Below are 16,678 nucleotides of genomic sequence, written 5' to 3'. Positions count from 1 at the left end.
TTTTCTTTTGTAAAAGCTCTGCAGTGTATTTCGATATTTTCAAAAGAATATGTCGTCTTGAGAGAAAAGGATTGATTGGATCTAGGTATAGGATCGGTGTTCCACTTCCTTCTCTCTTTTTTGTCAAAATGACGGAAATCCCAAAAATTTATTTATGAATAACTATACCTCATCTCGGCTTCGACAAAGCATGAACTTTGCGTTTTGAAAGCTCTACCCAATAAAAAGGATATCGTTTGATAGGCTGGGAACCACGAACTATTATTTTGGTTATTAATCTGGTTTATTTACGTACAATTATTATCGGAATTGAGTATTTGTTGAATTAAGCTCTTTAATTTTAGTTACATCAATACTTTGAATTAGTATATTGTCCTGTGGAGTCCTGTGGAGTGTTTTCAGCAGAACAAAGTACAATGGGGAACACATTCTCTGAAAAGGTAAAATATTTGTTTAATGTATGAATTAGAGTGTGTTTATAAGCATTACTCTTTCATTTAAAAGGGATTCGTTCACAGAATTTATATTGGTAACATTTGATTTTTTTTTTTGTTGAAATTGAGGTATTTCACAAAATATAAAATAGAGCATCTTTTGCAATATATTCTAGAATTATTAAAACTAGAGCTGATTTGAACTAAGTACAAAAAATGTTTATCACTGCTACAAAAAATTATCACATTTCAAACGAAATAAAATTAAACGATGACTGACCCTACAAAACATGAATAGGTGCCTTTTACACTTCTGAAATGCCCTTAAGATATTGATAAACAATTCAGTCGTTGTAGCAGGGCGCATTTCAAAACGTGTATACACATATAGGAAGTTCTGAAGTTATTTCTTACACCATACACAATCAGTGTTTGGAATGTACTATTAAGCAGACCTACTTTTTATCATTTTATACTTAATACATTTTTTCATGCTACATGTATCTGGCAATAACTGTTCACGCATCGTGTCGTTTTACTTAGTCCTTTTGTACGACATGCGTTGAGTTCAGATATGTCAAGTCGAACATTTTGCATAATGTCGGAAAGCATTACAAAATGATAAACTGTGTCAACTTTCGCTATCAAATGTATTCTGCAACACATATTGTAATTCATCCATTCACCCGGAACATTGCTCGTGCATATGATCTTATAGTCTCTCTAGTTATTCCGCCAAATTACGGCGCAATGCGTGTTATTCGACATTTGCTCGTGTTGGTTCAACAAACATAAGAATGTACATAAGGTTAGCAGCCTAGCGTCGAGTCAGTGTGATATTGTTGGCCTGGTGGCGCAAAGATGGTGGACGAACGGTCTTGCGATTTAGCATCCTAGCGGCCTGGTGGTATAAAATTGGCGGTGTGGTAGCCTAGCGGCGTGAAGTTAGCGGTCTGGCGCCCAAGCGACATAATATTTTATTTCAGTTACTGTGGCAGAAACATTTACATTAATTTTGTACGTGAAGTTAGCGGCCTGGCAGCCGAGCGGCATAAAGTTAGCGGCCTAGCGGCATGGCGGCGTGAAGTTGGCGGCCTAGCGGCCTAACGAACTAAAACTGTTCTCTATTTCAAAGCAATTGTTCATGCAAAGTCGATCAAGCAATTCAGCGGAAAAGTTTGACATAAACAATTTTAGTCGGCGAGGCCGCCAGGCCGCTAACTTCACGCGCTAGGCCGCTGAACTACTTGATCGACTTTTTAAAAATTGTTGATAATGGCTGCAGGATGTTAATTTATAAATAAAAAAACATTGATTTATCATTGTTTCAAAGAAAACGCATGAACAAGTGCTTTGAAAAGGAGAACAATTTTAAGCCGCTGGGTCGCAAGGCCGCCAACTTCAGGCCGACAGGCCGCTTTCTTCACGCCGCTGTCGAAAACAAAATTGACTATCAGTGAGAGTGTATTATTTTCCACTTTGTTTAATTAGGCTGCCCGTTGGGCGATCAGGCCGATTAACTGAAGGCAGCGCTAAAAAGGTCATACAGACGTTCCCAATTATTTCGCTGTTGCAAAGTTTTTCGTTGTGCTCTTGGTTAGATTGTTACGGCAAGCAGGCAATTCCGGCGGCAGACCCGATTGGTGGGTAAACGTGCCAGTTTGGGTATCGTCTTACCGTCACATTTTCACCTCGTTTAGTTTTTCACATGACCCGTTCGGTAAAAAGACGTCGAAAATCATCATGTTGCTCTATATTCAATAAAACTATCAATATTATTGATACAATGTATGGAATCGTTTTTCGGCAATCAGGCCGCTAACTTCACACACAAACGCATTTTCTGAAAAAAATATTGTTCAACTTATTATGAAACTTGTTTTCCCTTCCCATTCTCAACATGAATTCTAGATCATTATCATGTTAACACGGTCGACTTGAGTATCTATGAAGGCAGACATTAAGCTATTGTCATCGGATTTATATACTCCAAAAAGACTCGCGAAGAGGAAGTATTAAATTACTTGAAATTACCATGGTTGAAATAGGATGTAATTTAACGAAACGTGAATAGAACTTGTGAAATATTTTGACATTTGACACGTGCTTTCAAAGATTCGTCATTTAGCGCATTTCAAGAACGCCGTTTTATTGAGAAACAATGTTTTGTGCCGCGGCCCATAAATAGGCGCTTTCTGCTTCATTTTAACCTTAGTCAATATAAAACAAACGAACGAACGAACGAACGAACAGACGAACCGACGGACGAACGGACGGACGGACGCACCGAAGGACGAACGAACGAACGAATTAAAAAACGAACGAATGAATGAACGCATGTGTGAAGTGAAGTGTGGACTAGACGCTCGTAGCCACCAGAGGGCATTCACTCACACATGCGTTCATTCATTCGTTCGTATTTTAATTCGTTCGTATCTTACTGTAAATGTCAAGCTAATCTCGCTATTTTGAAATGTCATAAACTGTGTGTGTTTTTATCGTCTTCACAGTAAAAGAAGTGGCTGGACGATGCGCATGACGCATCTGGCATGGGCGCCATACGGAATTTTCCAGCACTTCCAAATTCACTAGAAATGCCTGTCCGATGGGCCGGCACAATTTTTATATACTAGTATTGAAGTCTCTTCAACCCACGAATCATTTTTAGGTATCACAAGCCGCATAGCTGGAATAACATTGTGAGTGGTTTGATATTCGGTTACTAGTATATCTTTTTCTTTCAGAAAAGGGGCTTTCGTCTAGGCTCCAGACGAACCGCTTCATCGTTACCGGTAATAGCATAATCTTTCAATACTTACAATATATATAAGATTATAAGTAAATTTCATGGCCGAGAGTGTAACAAAAGTTTAGCCCAACCCGAGCCTAAGGTGTTTTACGGAAACGAGGTTTACACGAGCGGCCATGGTGGATGTTTTTTCTCCCACCTCATTCAACCAAACAATATAGTAAGACTGCTGTTCTTTTTTTACAAACGGGTACATTTTATATTTGCCCGTGGGCATTATAAGAATCTCAAGCATTGCGAAATATTTTGGTTTACTTATCTGGGGTGGGAGAAAAAACGATAGCAAGTCTTATCATACAGACCTACATCCATGATTTCTTTCCATTCAACACGTGGATAAAAGATTTACGTCGCACCTAAATCTGAGTATACAAATGTATTTGCTGTAAACATGTTGTTTCAAATTATGAGTCTTCTTTGATTGCATCTTCATTTTTTCGATTCAGACACCCTGTAGTAACAAAATTGCAACAACAGGCTCGTCCTCGCTGTCAACGCCAATCCCATGCATTTCCGAGCTCGAGGAGACTCCGAATGCCCCCAGAACATCGCGACAGGCATCAGTTCCCCGCATTTCGGCTCCGCAGAGTTCCGCCATATGTATTTCCGAAGTCGATGTAGGCGTATATCCCTCAACAGCAGCCCCGCTCCACGTAGGTTTTATAAGTTGTTCGCAAGACTCGCATTTGTGGCGTATGGTTCTAAACGTGTCCGATAAATCAATGTATGAGACAAATATTATTTTACTATTTTTATTCTGAATTTCAATAATTACTTGTAAAGATATTGACCCCTATCTTAAGTCGGATTTCCTTACTTAATTATTAAAAATAAAAATTGCAGGTGGATGCTGTGGACGGCGAGATCAGGGATGAAGACGAGGGTTATATCAACGTAAGTTTTTCACCTTATGAGTCTATTATTAAAATCTTTTCACAACCATTCATTATTATACATGTAATAATATCCGCCAGCGAATATATAATCTGAATTACTCTTTTAGATTCCTGTCTTTTCTAACGACGAGCAAAGGTCATTTCAAGAGGATCAAAGTTCCATCGAAGAAGAAACACCGATTGAAAGTCTACAGGTTTTGGTTTATTGCTGCAATTGCTTGAAGACCCTGATTTTATTTACGCTGATAAGCGCGAATATATTTGCATGTGGAGTTTAAAGACACAATTTACATAATATAAGCTCCAAAATGGGACATCAGCGTCAAAAACAATCAACAACACAGGGCAGACAGTATTAAATCAAACATATTAAAGTATGGCTAAGTCACAATCATTTTAATACCAGATAAAAATACTTTTTGTCGTTTTGCTGCCTGGCGCACAATGACCTCATTAATCTAATATTTTGAAATTTCATAGAGAGGTGAAACTGCTAGATCGAGCAAAACAAGTTCCTCTTCAAAGACTTCGGATTCGGGAAATTCGTCACAACCAAGCGATGACTATCTTACACTGTTGGATAGTAACGTGAGAAGGAAATGCCCTGTCCACTGTCTGCAACATAAGATTCGCAGAAAAATGAAGGATCCAAGCGATATCAAGTTTATGGTAGACGTGTACAAAGAGCTGATTGTGAAAACTGTGCAAGTTAAAGATGTCCTTGTATCCCTTCACCATGTTATAGGTAGGCTAAATGACACTGTATATAAGACCATTAGATCCACACATTTGATATTCAAAACAAAATCTTCCATGATTTAATTTTCATTTCCTCATTTTTTTTGAAAATTATTTTTGACAAATGTGATATGGGAATAATGATTCCCTGGTGATGGTTTACATGGTCGATAATACTATTTTGTACTTTTCATAAATATCGCATTTATCATGTAGACAATCAATTCAAATTTAGATATACACGTTTTGAATATTTTATCACTCAGATGATGCATGTTACTCGGAGATCGAAGAGTTGCAAGAAAAGAAGTCTAACAAGGAGTTGATGGAATCGCTTCTGAAATATATTGAAGATTCATCTGCGCCGGGAAAATGGCAATCATTTATTGACGCTCTGAACGAACATGGTAAGTGGGCTGTAGAATACATCCCTTTAAAATCAATAAATGATGCCACATTTCAATTACGACCAAGGCGATGCACATATTCCTGTCTTTTATGTCATTTTTTTTAAACAATTTTGTGAATCATTTGGCCTCAAATAAGTAGAAGTATTACTTTTTTTCAGAATATCTTTTCCTTGTACAACTACTGCTACACAAAACGGAAGATGATCACCACGAACACAGAGCATTGCTCAAGGTTTTATCACCAACCTTGCTTAAGAATATCTCAATCAACGAATGCCTAGATACATTGTATTCGAAAGGAATAATACCAGAAAACGAAAGAGATCGCATTGAGCGATTTGACAAAAACTTCGGCCCGATAGAAGCTACCAGAGAAATCATCAAGGTAGTGCCGCGCAGATCTCCACTTTGGATAAAAGAGTTTGCGGGCGTTTTGAAAGACAACTTTATGACAAATATTGCAGAATTGTTCTACATTCCAGAAGAAGAAATGGAAGGCGATTGTTCTAATGGTGAGTTACTCAGACGTATTGTTGTGAGGTTGGGTGTCCAAAAGCCTTCTTCAGGCTCCGGTGTTTTTGCTTAACCGGATACATGTTGGTATAAGAATGTGCCGGTTGTATGTTGTCTTAAGTAGTATTTAGGTTCTTATAGGGTACTATGTCGGAATATGTATTATTCTTTTTGCTTCAATAAACGTATGCTGCTGTTGAGAGTGAGTTCAAACATCAGAAACTTCTTTAACACCTTCACCATGAGCGAATCATTACGATTGGCGTTTAAATATTGCTTTCGTGTTTTCCTGTATAGGTCTTGTGGGTATTATCCTTTTCCTATAGTCACATCATCCAGGTAAAGAAATCAAGACCTTGGTAGTATTTAGCTACTGGGCTTGTACCTTTGGTTAAGTTGATAAGTTATGAACCAGTCAATTGTAACCACGGCCTCACGGTCCGTGGAAATAATAGGGACTTTGTCTTTCGGTAAAAACCCCGTTCTGTGGGAACATCCTAGGTAAGACCGATTTTCGGCGCGAAAACAAAACCATTGCTATCGCTTGGCACTGCGGGGCCACCTGGAAGGTAAAAACACGACCCATTTCCCCCGCTATCCCCCCAGACCTGGGGTAGGGAGGCCTGGGTACAATTGACTGGTGCATTATATGATTGTTTTCGTTAGCAATTTACCTTGTTATTCTCGATGCTTTAATGGATATAACCATGTTGTTTCTTATAGATTGTCAAGCTTATTTACCAACTGTGGACGTTCCCTCTGTGACGATTAAAAGTGAACTGCGTCCATGCTGGCAACCGGACGATACTTATAGTAGTCATGAAATCTTCGGCAATTCTTGCGGCAATGGCTATAACGAGATTAGGGAAAGTCTTCGAACGATCCAAAACCACATTGAAATACAAACCGAGATGATTAAAAGGATGGACTGTACTGTAGAAAGGCATTCTTTGGAAATCCATGAAATGCGCGATAGTCAGGCTAAATTGTCCCCGAATTCAAGATTAGATACCATTGAAAGTGAAATGAAAGATATCAAATCTACACAGACATATACAAAGAATAAAGTACACAATATGAAACGCTATGTGAAAGATATTCATCAGATAATGTTGCCAACTTCGAGCCTACCTCCAGTCTGCGGGCGGATGACCGGAAGTGACAGTGGAATTGTGTTTGACGGTTCAGGAAGTGGGGTCGCGTTAAGGCCACATTATCTCAGTGATAGAAACCTGAGTAGCACCCATCTCTGATACGATGAGTAACACAACCGGACTTACCCATCTCTGATACGATGGTTCATTCCAAATAAGTGACACATCGCAACATCTGGCTCTGGATGTACAATGTTTGATCATATCTCAGATGAAACTAGCATTTGAATCCTTGTTTGATATGACTACCTTGTCCAGTCTACAACAAAATCACATTTTGACATTTAGAAAGGTGTATAATTGCACGTAGTGTGTTTACGTTTGCTTAAGATACATATGAACGCGGTATGATACTATGGGACGTAAGTGGCAGGTCTGAATTGCAATGTAACACATATTACAAAGTACAGTGTTTATATTCGACTCTCTTATCGAATTTGTATAATGTATTCATATGTTTATAGCCTAAAGGCATTATGTACAAAACTCGTTTAACCGAAATCAGCGTTATGAAGCTTTATGTGTGACTATTAATACAACATGTTTAAAAATTATTTTAGTTTTTAATATTAAACATGTTTTGACAAATCACTGACATTGATTAAATTATCATTGTGTACCATTAAGAAGGAGAAACCCCCAAATATCAAATTTGTTTTCAAAAGCTATACCTTGAGGGCCATGTTTTAATAAGCCTTTCTTTATACAATTGTAATCGTTAAACTCAAATAATACAATATGTTATATCATCGTTCGGTGTTTTCAACTAATCATTAGATAATGACTATTATTGTATATCATAGCCCACTCTATCTGGGCACGAGGTGGTTCACTTCCATTCTACAGTTAACTAGTTTTGTATATTCACTATCATATATAGCCTCAAAACCTTTGTGTTGTTATCAACTGTCTCTTGACTATACTTGACTATATGACTTAAGATTCATCAATAGGTTATTACATGTCAGCCTCTACTTTTATATACGAATGTTAGTATAACAGTGAGAGTAAAACCATACTTAACCCCCGTTTATACATAAACCAGTAGTGTTGTCACTGTCCTCACACTTGCTGTAACCAATGTATAAAGTGTTTAAACCAATGCCCCTTTAAATTCTTGTTTATTTTGTATCATCATTTCAGGTTATATGGTCCTTGTAGTTCCAGTTCGTTTAAACTAATTACGGTCAGTTAGATTGTGGCGAATGCTTATAAAGTCTCTCACGCGTCCGTTTTCTGGGTTAGGAAATGGTATACTGGTGTCCTTTTTGAGAGGCCGTGATAAAGTACTCCTGGCGGGGATCGAACCAACAACCTTCTGGATGAGAGGCAAACACATACCACGAGATCAGTCCCTCCCTTTTGGGGATTGAACCAACAACCTCTTGGGTGGGAGGCAGACACATATAACACGAGATCACTTCCTCCCTTTTGGGGATCGAAGCAACAACCTCTTGGGTGAGAGCCAGACACATATACCACGAGATCACTTCCTCACTTTCGGGGATCAAACCAACAACCTCTTGGGTGAGAGGCGTACACATACCACGAGATCAGTCCCTCCCTTTTGGGGATTGAACCAACAACCTCTTGGGTGAGAGGCGTACACATATACCACGAGATCACTCCTCCCTTTTGGGGATCGATCCAACAACCTCTTGGGTGAGAGGCGTACACGTAAACCACTAAATCACTGTCATCCCTTCGAGTTCCAGAAAGTGGCTTGATATAGCATTGATACTACTGGGTTTATCCCTGTAGTTTTCATTATACAATTGATGCTTACTTGGATAACTAGATGCACGTTTATTTATAGCATGTTATATTTGTATAAGTAGAAAGTGTAATCTGTTAAACATTCGACAACATTGTATGTGTCTCCTTCGTTTGTATCCTGCATTGCCTTTCAGGCGTATGGAAACGGTTACACAATGACGTCAGAGATGCGCTGATGGTGGCGTAACGTAAGAAATCGAGAGTGCTAAATTTCAAGACCAGAACCAACCTCATAGCCCTTTTGGTACCGGAGATATCTCCGGATTTGTATTCCCGTACCGGGTATGGTTCGGGAACGTTGAAAAGTACGAAATGTCGTAAATTTGGTAATACTTTGACGCGTTTGAAACCGTTCACCAGATATCATCCCGGGCACACCGACAGGCGCATCTTGTAGGTTTGAGTATCCCCTAAATGAAAAAAAAATGGTCCCAGCCGCGGCAAGTGCAGGGATCCTGAGATATCTTGGACCTTGCCCACCCCAGTTTTAGGCATTTTTCGCTGCATTTTAGAGTGTAAATTAGCCTTGTAGGCGTATGGAAACGGTGACGCAATGACGTCAAAGATGCGCCGACGGTGGTGTAACGTAGGAAATCGAGAGTGCTAAATTTCAAGACCAGAACCAACTTCCTAGCCCTGTTGGTATCGGAGATATCTCCGGATTTGTATTCCCGTACCGGGTAGGGTTCGGGAACGTTGAAAAGTACGAAATGTCGCAAATTTGGTAATACTTTAACGCGTTGGAAACCAGTGACCAGATATCATCTCGGGCATCCCGATAGGCGCATCGTGTAGGTTAGAGCGTCCCCTTAATGGAAAAACTGGTCCCAGCCGCGGCAAGTGCAGGGATACTAAGTTATCTTGGACACCGCCCACCCCAGTTTTAGGCATTTTTCGCTGCATTTTAGAGTGTAAAATAGCCTTTAACTCTAACATCGACCGTTGTCCATATAATGGTCTGGCATAACATCATCCCATAAAATAAGTCATTGTTTAAGATCGTGTTTTTATCGATGCCATTTAAAGGAAAACATAATGATGGTAAGAAGTAAAGGAAAGGGAAATTTCACACTCTATTCAAATCCATACCCCTTAGGGATTTACCACCCTGTCACGGAAAACGACGGACGCTATCCGAGCTGAAAAGTCGTTCGTCCAATCAAATGCAGGCAGATAATCATGTAAAAAATGCCCAAAATATACCTATGACTCGAACCGACCGCTGCTAAATAAACTTAATTCGAGGTAGCCAAGCGAAGAACGTTTGCAGTTTGTCCCCATATTTGGCCTTACAAGTTGTTATCATTATCATTCGCGCTTTACATAGACACAGATACCGACAGATCAACATCGTGATGAAATGTATCGACCTTTGAAAGATGTTAACTTTGCTGAAAATGACAGCGAGTTTTAAAAACTCTTATTGACAGTTAAGTGAATGAAACAATCACATGATTTACAAGGTGTTCGGAAAAACCATTCCGCGCGTTTTTAATTTGGAAACCATTATACGCTATTTGAAAACGGGGAAACTCATCTAAGACAGCAACATAATTGCTGCGTTTATTCTTTTAATCACGTAAGCCTCTTACTATCTCGCATTGAAAATTATAGGCTTTTTTGGGGAAACACTATTTCCAGATTTTGGGAACATCTGGTGTGTAGTCCCTTTAACTAGCAGGTACTTTCCAAGCATTTGATTGGCAAACACAGTCATGTGATTATTCGCAGAAGTTTGACGGAACCATAAAGCAAGGGGCTATTTTTTTCTTAACCTCATAAAATGTAATTAATTCTCATAGCTCATAGTTTACCCGTATCACCTCATCGACCAAACTCGCTGACTCCACAAAGTCAGCCACTACAATGTTCATATCTCCGTGCCGGATGTTCTTGTTACGAATCCAGTTACATAAGGCCCGTGTGGCGGGCCGGGAAAGGGAATCCCTTAGCGTGCTGTGTATTTGGCCAGGTACTCGTTAGTAGTAGTCATGACGCCGTCCCAGGAGAAGAATACGTGCGGTGGGCGGCCATGTTGGTTGCTAGTTTTCAGGCGGTGTATGATGTCGCGCGTGGACTGGGCTTGCGGATGCAAATAGCCAATATACTCGTTTGGCCAAACGCAAGTGTGCTGTTAATCGCACTGAAAACACCGTATCTTAATATTTGAGCGTATAGTACATCACATCGTGCGCTGATCTTGACTACACGCAAACATACGCGTTGTCTTCTTATCCATTTCAGAACATATACATGCCAGGTAACCAACCTTAAACACGTACATTGCCATTTACGTATGTAGCCTCGATACGAACGTATACACTTGAATAGTAGCAATGTTAAGAGAAATATATAATGAGTGCACTAAAGGACAATTTAAAATAAAAATAAAGTACGTTACACAACACTGATATTGCATAGTACAAAAAGAACAATGTATGGTGTCGTCGAAACGTTTAAGTAAATATGAATTATTTTGCTTACAAGTTTTTGAAACCTTAGGAAATAAATGACGGTAAGGTGTGAAGGTAGTTGGTAGCTAGTAGGTAGTTGAATATTTATTTCCCAAACTACCAACTACCAACTTCTTTCCAACTTTACCGTCATCAAAAATAAACTATTCACACCTCCTTAGGGTAAACGACAATGATCTGCGCATTGAGCGCCCACATATCCCTGAGTGTGACGGCCTGCACGTCAACCGTGCACTCCAACAGGCGCCCTCGGAACACGCCGTCAGCCATGTTTGCCAGAAGGTACCGGTGGTGCGCCTGGCTCATCTTGTGAACTACCCTGGAAGCACATTGCTCATTTATTTACCATTTAACCAATTAGAGAAACACACGAGATATATGGGCGCAACGATTCTGTGTCGACCATTTTGACTCATCTGAGTAGTCTTGCTAACATGTGGTGTGGACGTCCCTTTAATGGTATTTTTAATACAGAATCATAGGGTCCTGTGGGAACTTTGGGCGCGGCGTTGACACATATGCACACAGGCGGAGTGGGATTAGTTTCTTTTACAGGCGGAAAGAGATTCCGTATACAGCAGTTTTCAAACACAAAAATAGTGTGCACTTTAGATTTACTTCCCAACATTTTGTTAGAAATAATAAAAAGAATACCTACATGTTCAAGGTACCCCATGTAAATTCCGGTTGCTTAAATAATCCAACGGAAGTCATAATTTCAAATGAAACAGTCGGGAAAAAGTCATAATTGTGGTAAACTATAATGAAATTAAAACACAAAAACACAACAACACAACAACAACACAACAATGTATCTCAGCAACCCCCTCTTATACTTTGATACCGGCATCTCACCGGGAATTGCGAGGGCAGTACAGTGGAACATCCCAAGAGCGCTCCGGAAGACCGGACATACAATCGGCACCAAGAACCACGCGGTCCCTGTATGCCCCTTCCACTTGCTTTCCGCCGCCCTTTCGCCGCCGCATCCGACCTTTTGACATAGAAACGATCAGTTACTTAAGCAGATATGTCTATGGATATGAACCTAACAGGAAATATAAAATATTTCATATTGTTAGTCATAATTTATATCTTAAACGCTAAAGAAAGTACGTACAGTGTAACAGTTAAATAAAGAAGTTAATCAAGTGTTTTACTGACTTGGGATTGAAAAGTATATCTAAAAAGACTGCGAATGTATATGCATTTGTATACATGTATATCCATATATTGTATTTTCAAACCGAATCTTTACCTGAAAATCAAGAAAGTAATTGTTGACGTATACCAGTAACTAGTAATCAGTTATAAAGCAAACACCAAGACGTGTTGGCAGTCGTTACAAAATAAATGTATGGATCAGATATCATTGAAACCGAAGTGGGTCTACAATCTTATTCTTATTCAAAGGAAAATGAGGATTCATTAGAAGTTCAATTGTTTCTTCATTATGGTGGAAGGAGGGTTGGGCTTAACGGAGTTACGTGACGCTCTACTCCCACACGAACGGATGTTCACGTCAGAAAAGGGGCAGAAATACAGTCTCTCTGACGACGTCAATTTCAAGTATGTTCATTGCATATTTTTTCAGCGACTCGGAAAAAAAGAGAAAGGCCATTTACTGCTTGGATTGTAAAATTGGACTTTGCCAGCAGTGCGCAACTGAACACGTAGAAAATTGAATATAAATCGTCACAGCTTGTCGCTCATAAGCATGACGTTCCAGGTGTCGCCTAACCAAGGGCCGTTCCCTGAACTCACGGAGATTGGTACTTAAAGTTTGACGTCGAGTGTTGTATACGATGGTCAACCTTCCTGCCCGATGGGGAACTAGTGCTCACGGACTTCACGAATTCGCGTTTAAAGCACGGATTACACGAGGAAGCAGGTCACAAGTCTGCTTTTTCCCAAACAGAACAAATGGGATGAGCAACGTCCTAAACCTATAGACATAACAGATTTAGGAAATAAAAGTGTTGTTTTTACTTCAAATAACGGATGTATCTATATTGCTAAGATAAGCTCTACCATGGTCATGAAGTTGGATAGAATGACATCTGTTATCAGCTTTGAATCAAATCACGGTGAGTGTCTTAGGCTGGCATTCAACGATGCTGACGAGGGTATGTACGACAGCTGTTCCTCAGACAAGAAGAGTGTATATTAAAATGTACGATCTGGATGAAAAGCTTGCGAATACATCATCGAAACGCCAAATTTTCTGGCATTTGGACTGAATAAATCGCGAGTTTATGTCGCCGACAAAGACAGCGCGACGGTTTACAACGTTCGTCAATTTAACGTTGCGGAGGAGTATACAGAGTTGCAGGGCCAGACGGAGGACATCGTGAAAGACAAGTTGGACTACCTGTACACTCTTGCCCTCGAGCGCTACCACTTTAAAACGCCAGGTTCCATCTACCGCCTCAGCCCGAACTCCGGGGTCACCAAGGTGATCTCGCTTTCTTAGGCCCCAACTTCGATAGCCTATGCCGTCACATTTCAAAGTCGCGCTACGTCTTCTTATTCAAGCTTAAGTTGAGGACGTTTCATAAACACTTTGGAAATGATTTGAAACCATATCGTTGACATATTATGCAAAGGCTTATTCGTAATGACTATCCCTGGCTTAAACCTACATACAACCGTTACGAGCACTGGGTGAGGCGGGTGGATGCCGCAAAATACGCGATTCTACACAAATATATGTTGATTTAAATATTAGAAACTCGAGAAAAGATTTTTTCGGCATTTTTAGCAAACGTTCCAATCGCACCAACATGATAATGTATAGGACACAGCCCGCTGGTGTAGGGGCGATTTCTTCATCGCGAAACCAGGAGATCTATTTCTTGGTTACATTCTCTGCGGACTTATGAGCGCCAACACATGGTGGGTGCTCCGTACGTGACTACAATGATGACGACAGGGTCAGGCTACTTAACGGTACGTGAACTCACGTACGAACGCCGCGACGTGGTGCACTTGATAAAATTCTGTGAGCTGAGCCCGTACTTACGTAACATCCGGGGCTCAAGGTGGCATCAAATGGACGTGAACGTACGTACGAACGCCGCGATATATAATTTTGCAGCTTATATCTGGTGATAATATAGTTATATATTTCTTCTTTGTGTTTCAGAGTATTAACTCATTAATGAATATTATTATTAAACATAAGATCTGAATGAATACTTCAAAAATAAATACTTTATATGTTATGTTTTGTTTTCTATATACATAAATGTCAATATACATCCGTCTAAGGCTTTGTTAAGTTCATCAACATTTTACACGATACAATGGACATGCTAGCTGTATGCTATTGAGATGGGAACTTCTCACACAAGCCCATCAGCCAAAATCGTTGTCTTCTTTCTTATGGAGCACGCAGGCATCCAGAAAACCACCGGGAGACGAACAAGAGACGTGCACAGTTTGTTTAGATATCCAAACTATTGTAAAGAATAATGATAAAAAATATAATTGATTTTGAAGTCAAGGTCAATATCTACCAAATGCGTCTAATATTCGCTATTTGAATAAAAAAAGAGTTTAACCTATTTTAATATGATAGCTTAAAGTGACACTCTTTTTCAAAATCAATACAAGCATACACATGTATAAGCCTAACAAATATATTTTGGGGGTATTAATTCTTTAACTTATAACTAAATAATGCATTAATGGAAAATATCAATTACTGATAGCAAGGTTGTAACCGTGTTTTAATAGCTGAAAACGCAAAAATATTAAATGATTGGTGAATGCTATAAGATTTACTGTGATCTGCTATAGTCTCATAAGGTAGAAATACTATGTTTTATACAAATTTCTTTCAAATTTATCTCGGTATCCTACATAAGAACCATTGTTTTGGACATGTATTTATCCTTTTTGGAAAATTGATACAAAAGTATTACTGGTGGTAAATGTTACTTGGGAGTAAGAGGTCACCTTTAATACCAATGTCATATTAATATATTCTTATCGTTATCTCCCGTGGTTATTAGAAACTCATTCTTAACTCGCTCTTGTATTCTGAGGTTACAAACCGCCAAAACGAATCGCCGCCAATGTACATGTATTTACTTCATAAACTGCGTCCAACACATCAATATGACCACATAAATATTTTTTAAAGATAAGTATCAGTTTAAAGAAAAAAAAGCTTCTTACTCTGGACACCCACTTAACAGCGCTCTGTTAGAACCTTAGCACGATCATGCCGGTGGCTACGGGGACCGGGATGGTTACCAGGAAGATAAATGTCAGGAGGTAGGGGAGGACGGGGCCGCCATCACACGCGCGCGAGAACAACCACATGTTGAGCGGCATGAAGGCCAGCCCCAGAACCGTGGACGCTGCCGTTAAAATTACCCTGTATTAACCAAGCAGGGGGTACTGTTTTATAAATCATATAGTAAAAAGGGTACTAGTTTTAGTATATTTCAGATAGATCTGTACATGACATTACGCCGAACCACCCTGATATAAATATTCATAACTGTTAAACCAGTGGAGAGAATTATTAGTCACAAACGAATTCGATTCGGTCTTACTCAAATTTAAGCATCATATCATTTGTTCTGTTTTTTTTCTACAACTATTTGAATATCAATATATATTTTTGATTATCATATGGTTAGTATAATGATTATTTTGAAGAATCATGACACGAATAACAGAGGGCGACGTTGTGTTGCTATGCGTTTCTGTAACAGAAGCGGCAAGCAAAAGGACACAAATGGTGATATTATGAACATAAGTACATTTAAAAACTTATCTTTAACATCATCTAATTGTCATTACAGAAGCAAGTAAATGCCAATTCGATCAAATTACCTATCCGCGACCACACCTATGGACAGCTGTGCCAACACTCAAGTTTCATGATTCGATATTTGTAAACGATTGAAAGAACTTTTTGACTTTAACATATTATGTATGTATGCACTTTAATTGCATAATATGTGTGCAGGTAATTTGCATCATGCTTCAACTCCTTGACATGAGTTCTGTTTTTTGTCAATGCTCACACATCCATTTCAATAAAACAAATTTGTTTGTGAACAGGTGATGTTTGAATACTTACATACTTATATACTTATATTTCACAAATGCAATGACAATACTACGCTTTAATTCTCCACAAAATACCAACGGGCTAAAAAAAACAAAAGGTCAATGCAGGTAATTGCTTGATATGGGCAAGTCATTGTGTAGCAAAAGCTGACCGTTAAACATATTTTTGAGATAGGTGCACTATCACTTGAACTAGATGTTCTCAAACTGAATGGTAATAAAAATATTTTGCATAAAAGCGAGCAATAGTTATGCTATTTTATTGCCTAAGTCTCATGAAGAAACTGATAGTTAATAAATAGCATACAATTATAAACTATAAGACGTAGGCCAAATAAATCCTAAATTTATTTATGTTTAAGGTGTGTTTGTATTTGACATTAGCA

General features: G+C 39.1%; 1 protein-coding gene across 1 annotated transcript; it reads left to right on the top strand.

Annotated features, from left to right (window-relative positions):
- The first annotated feature begins 159 nt into the window (after positions 1 to 159).
- On the top strand, positions 160 to 8,658 carry LOC128230202 (uncharacterized). Its single transcript, XM_052942269.1, has 9 exons — positions 160 to 440; positions 3,179 to 3,226; positions 3,690 to 3,896; positions 4,087 to 4,137; positions 4,247 to 4,333; positions 4,620 to 4,884; positions 5,144 to 5,284; positions 5,446 to 5,799; positions 6,524 to 8,658. Exons 1-9 carry the CDS (start codon positions 417 to 419, stop codon positions 7,051 to 7,053), a joined length of 1,707 nt encoding a protein of 568 aa, XP_052798229.1. The 5' UTR covers positions 160 to 416; the 3' UTR covers positions 7,054 to 8,658.
- Positions 8,659 to 16,678: the final 8,020 nt, after the last annotated feature.

Source organism: Mya arenaria, chromosome 4 (assembly GCF_026914265.1).
Source record: "Mya arenaria isolate MELC-2E11 chromosome 4, ASM2691426v1".
NCBI lineage: Eukaryota > Metazoa > Mollusca > Bivalvia > Myida > Myidae > Mya > Mya arenaria.
The sequence above is the reverse complement of the archived record's forward strand: the minus strand, read 5'-3'. Positions and strand labels throughout refer to the sequence as shown.

Bases quoted from the DNA above. Each gene is read 5' to 3' on its own strand.
- LOC128230202 (XM_052942269.1), top strand. From the start codon at position 417: ATGGGGAACACATTCTCTGAAAAG. The intron at 441-3,178 runs GTAAAATATTTG...TTTTTCTTTCAG, and splicing joins GGAACACATTCTCTGAAAAG to AAAAGGGGCTTTCGTCTAGG. The intron at 4,885-5,143 runs GTAGGCTAAATG...TTTATCACTCAG, and splicing joins ATCCCTTCACCATGTTATAG to ATGATGCATGTTACTCGGAG.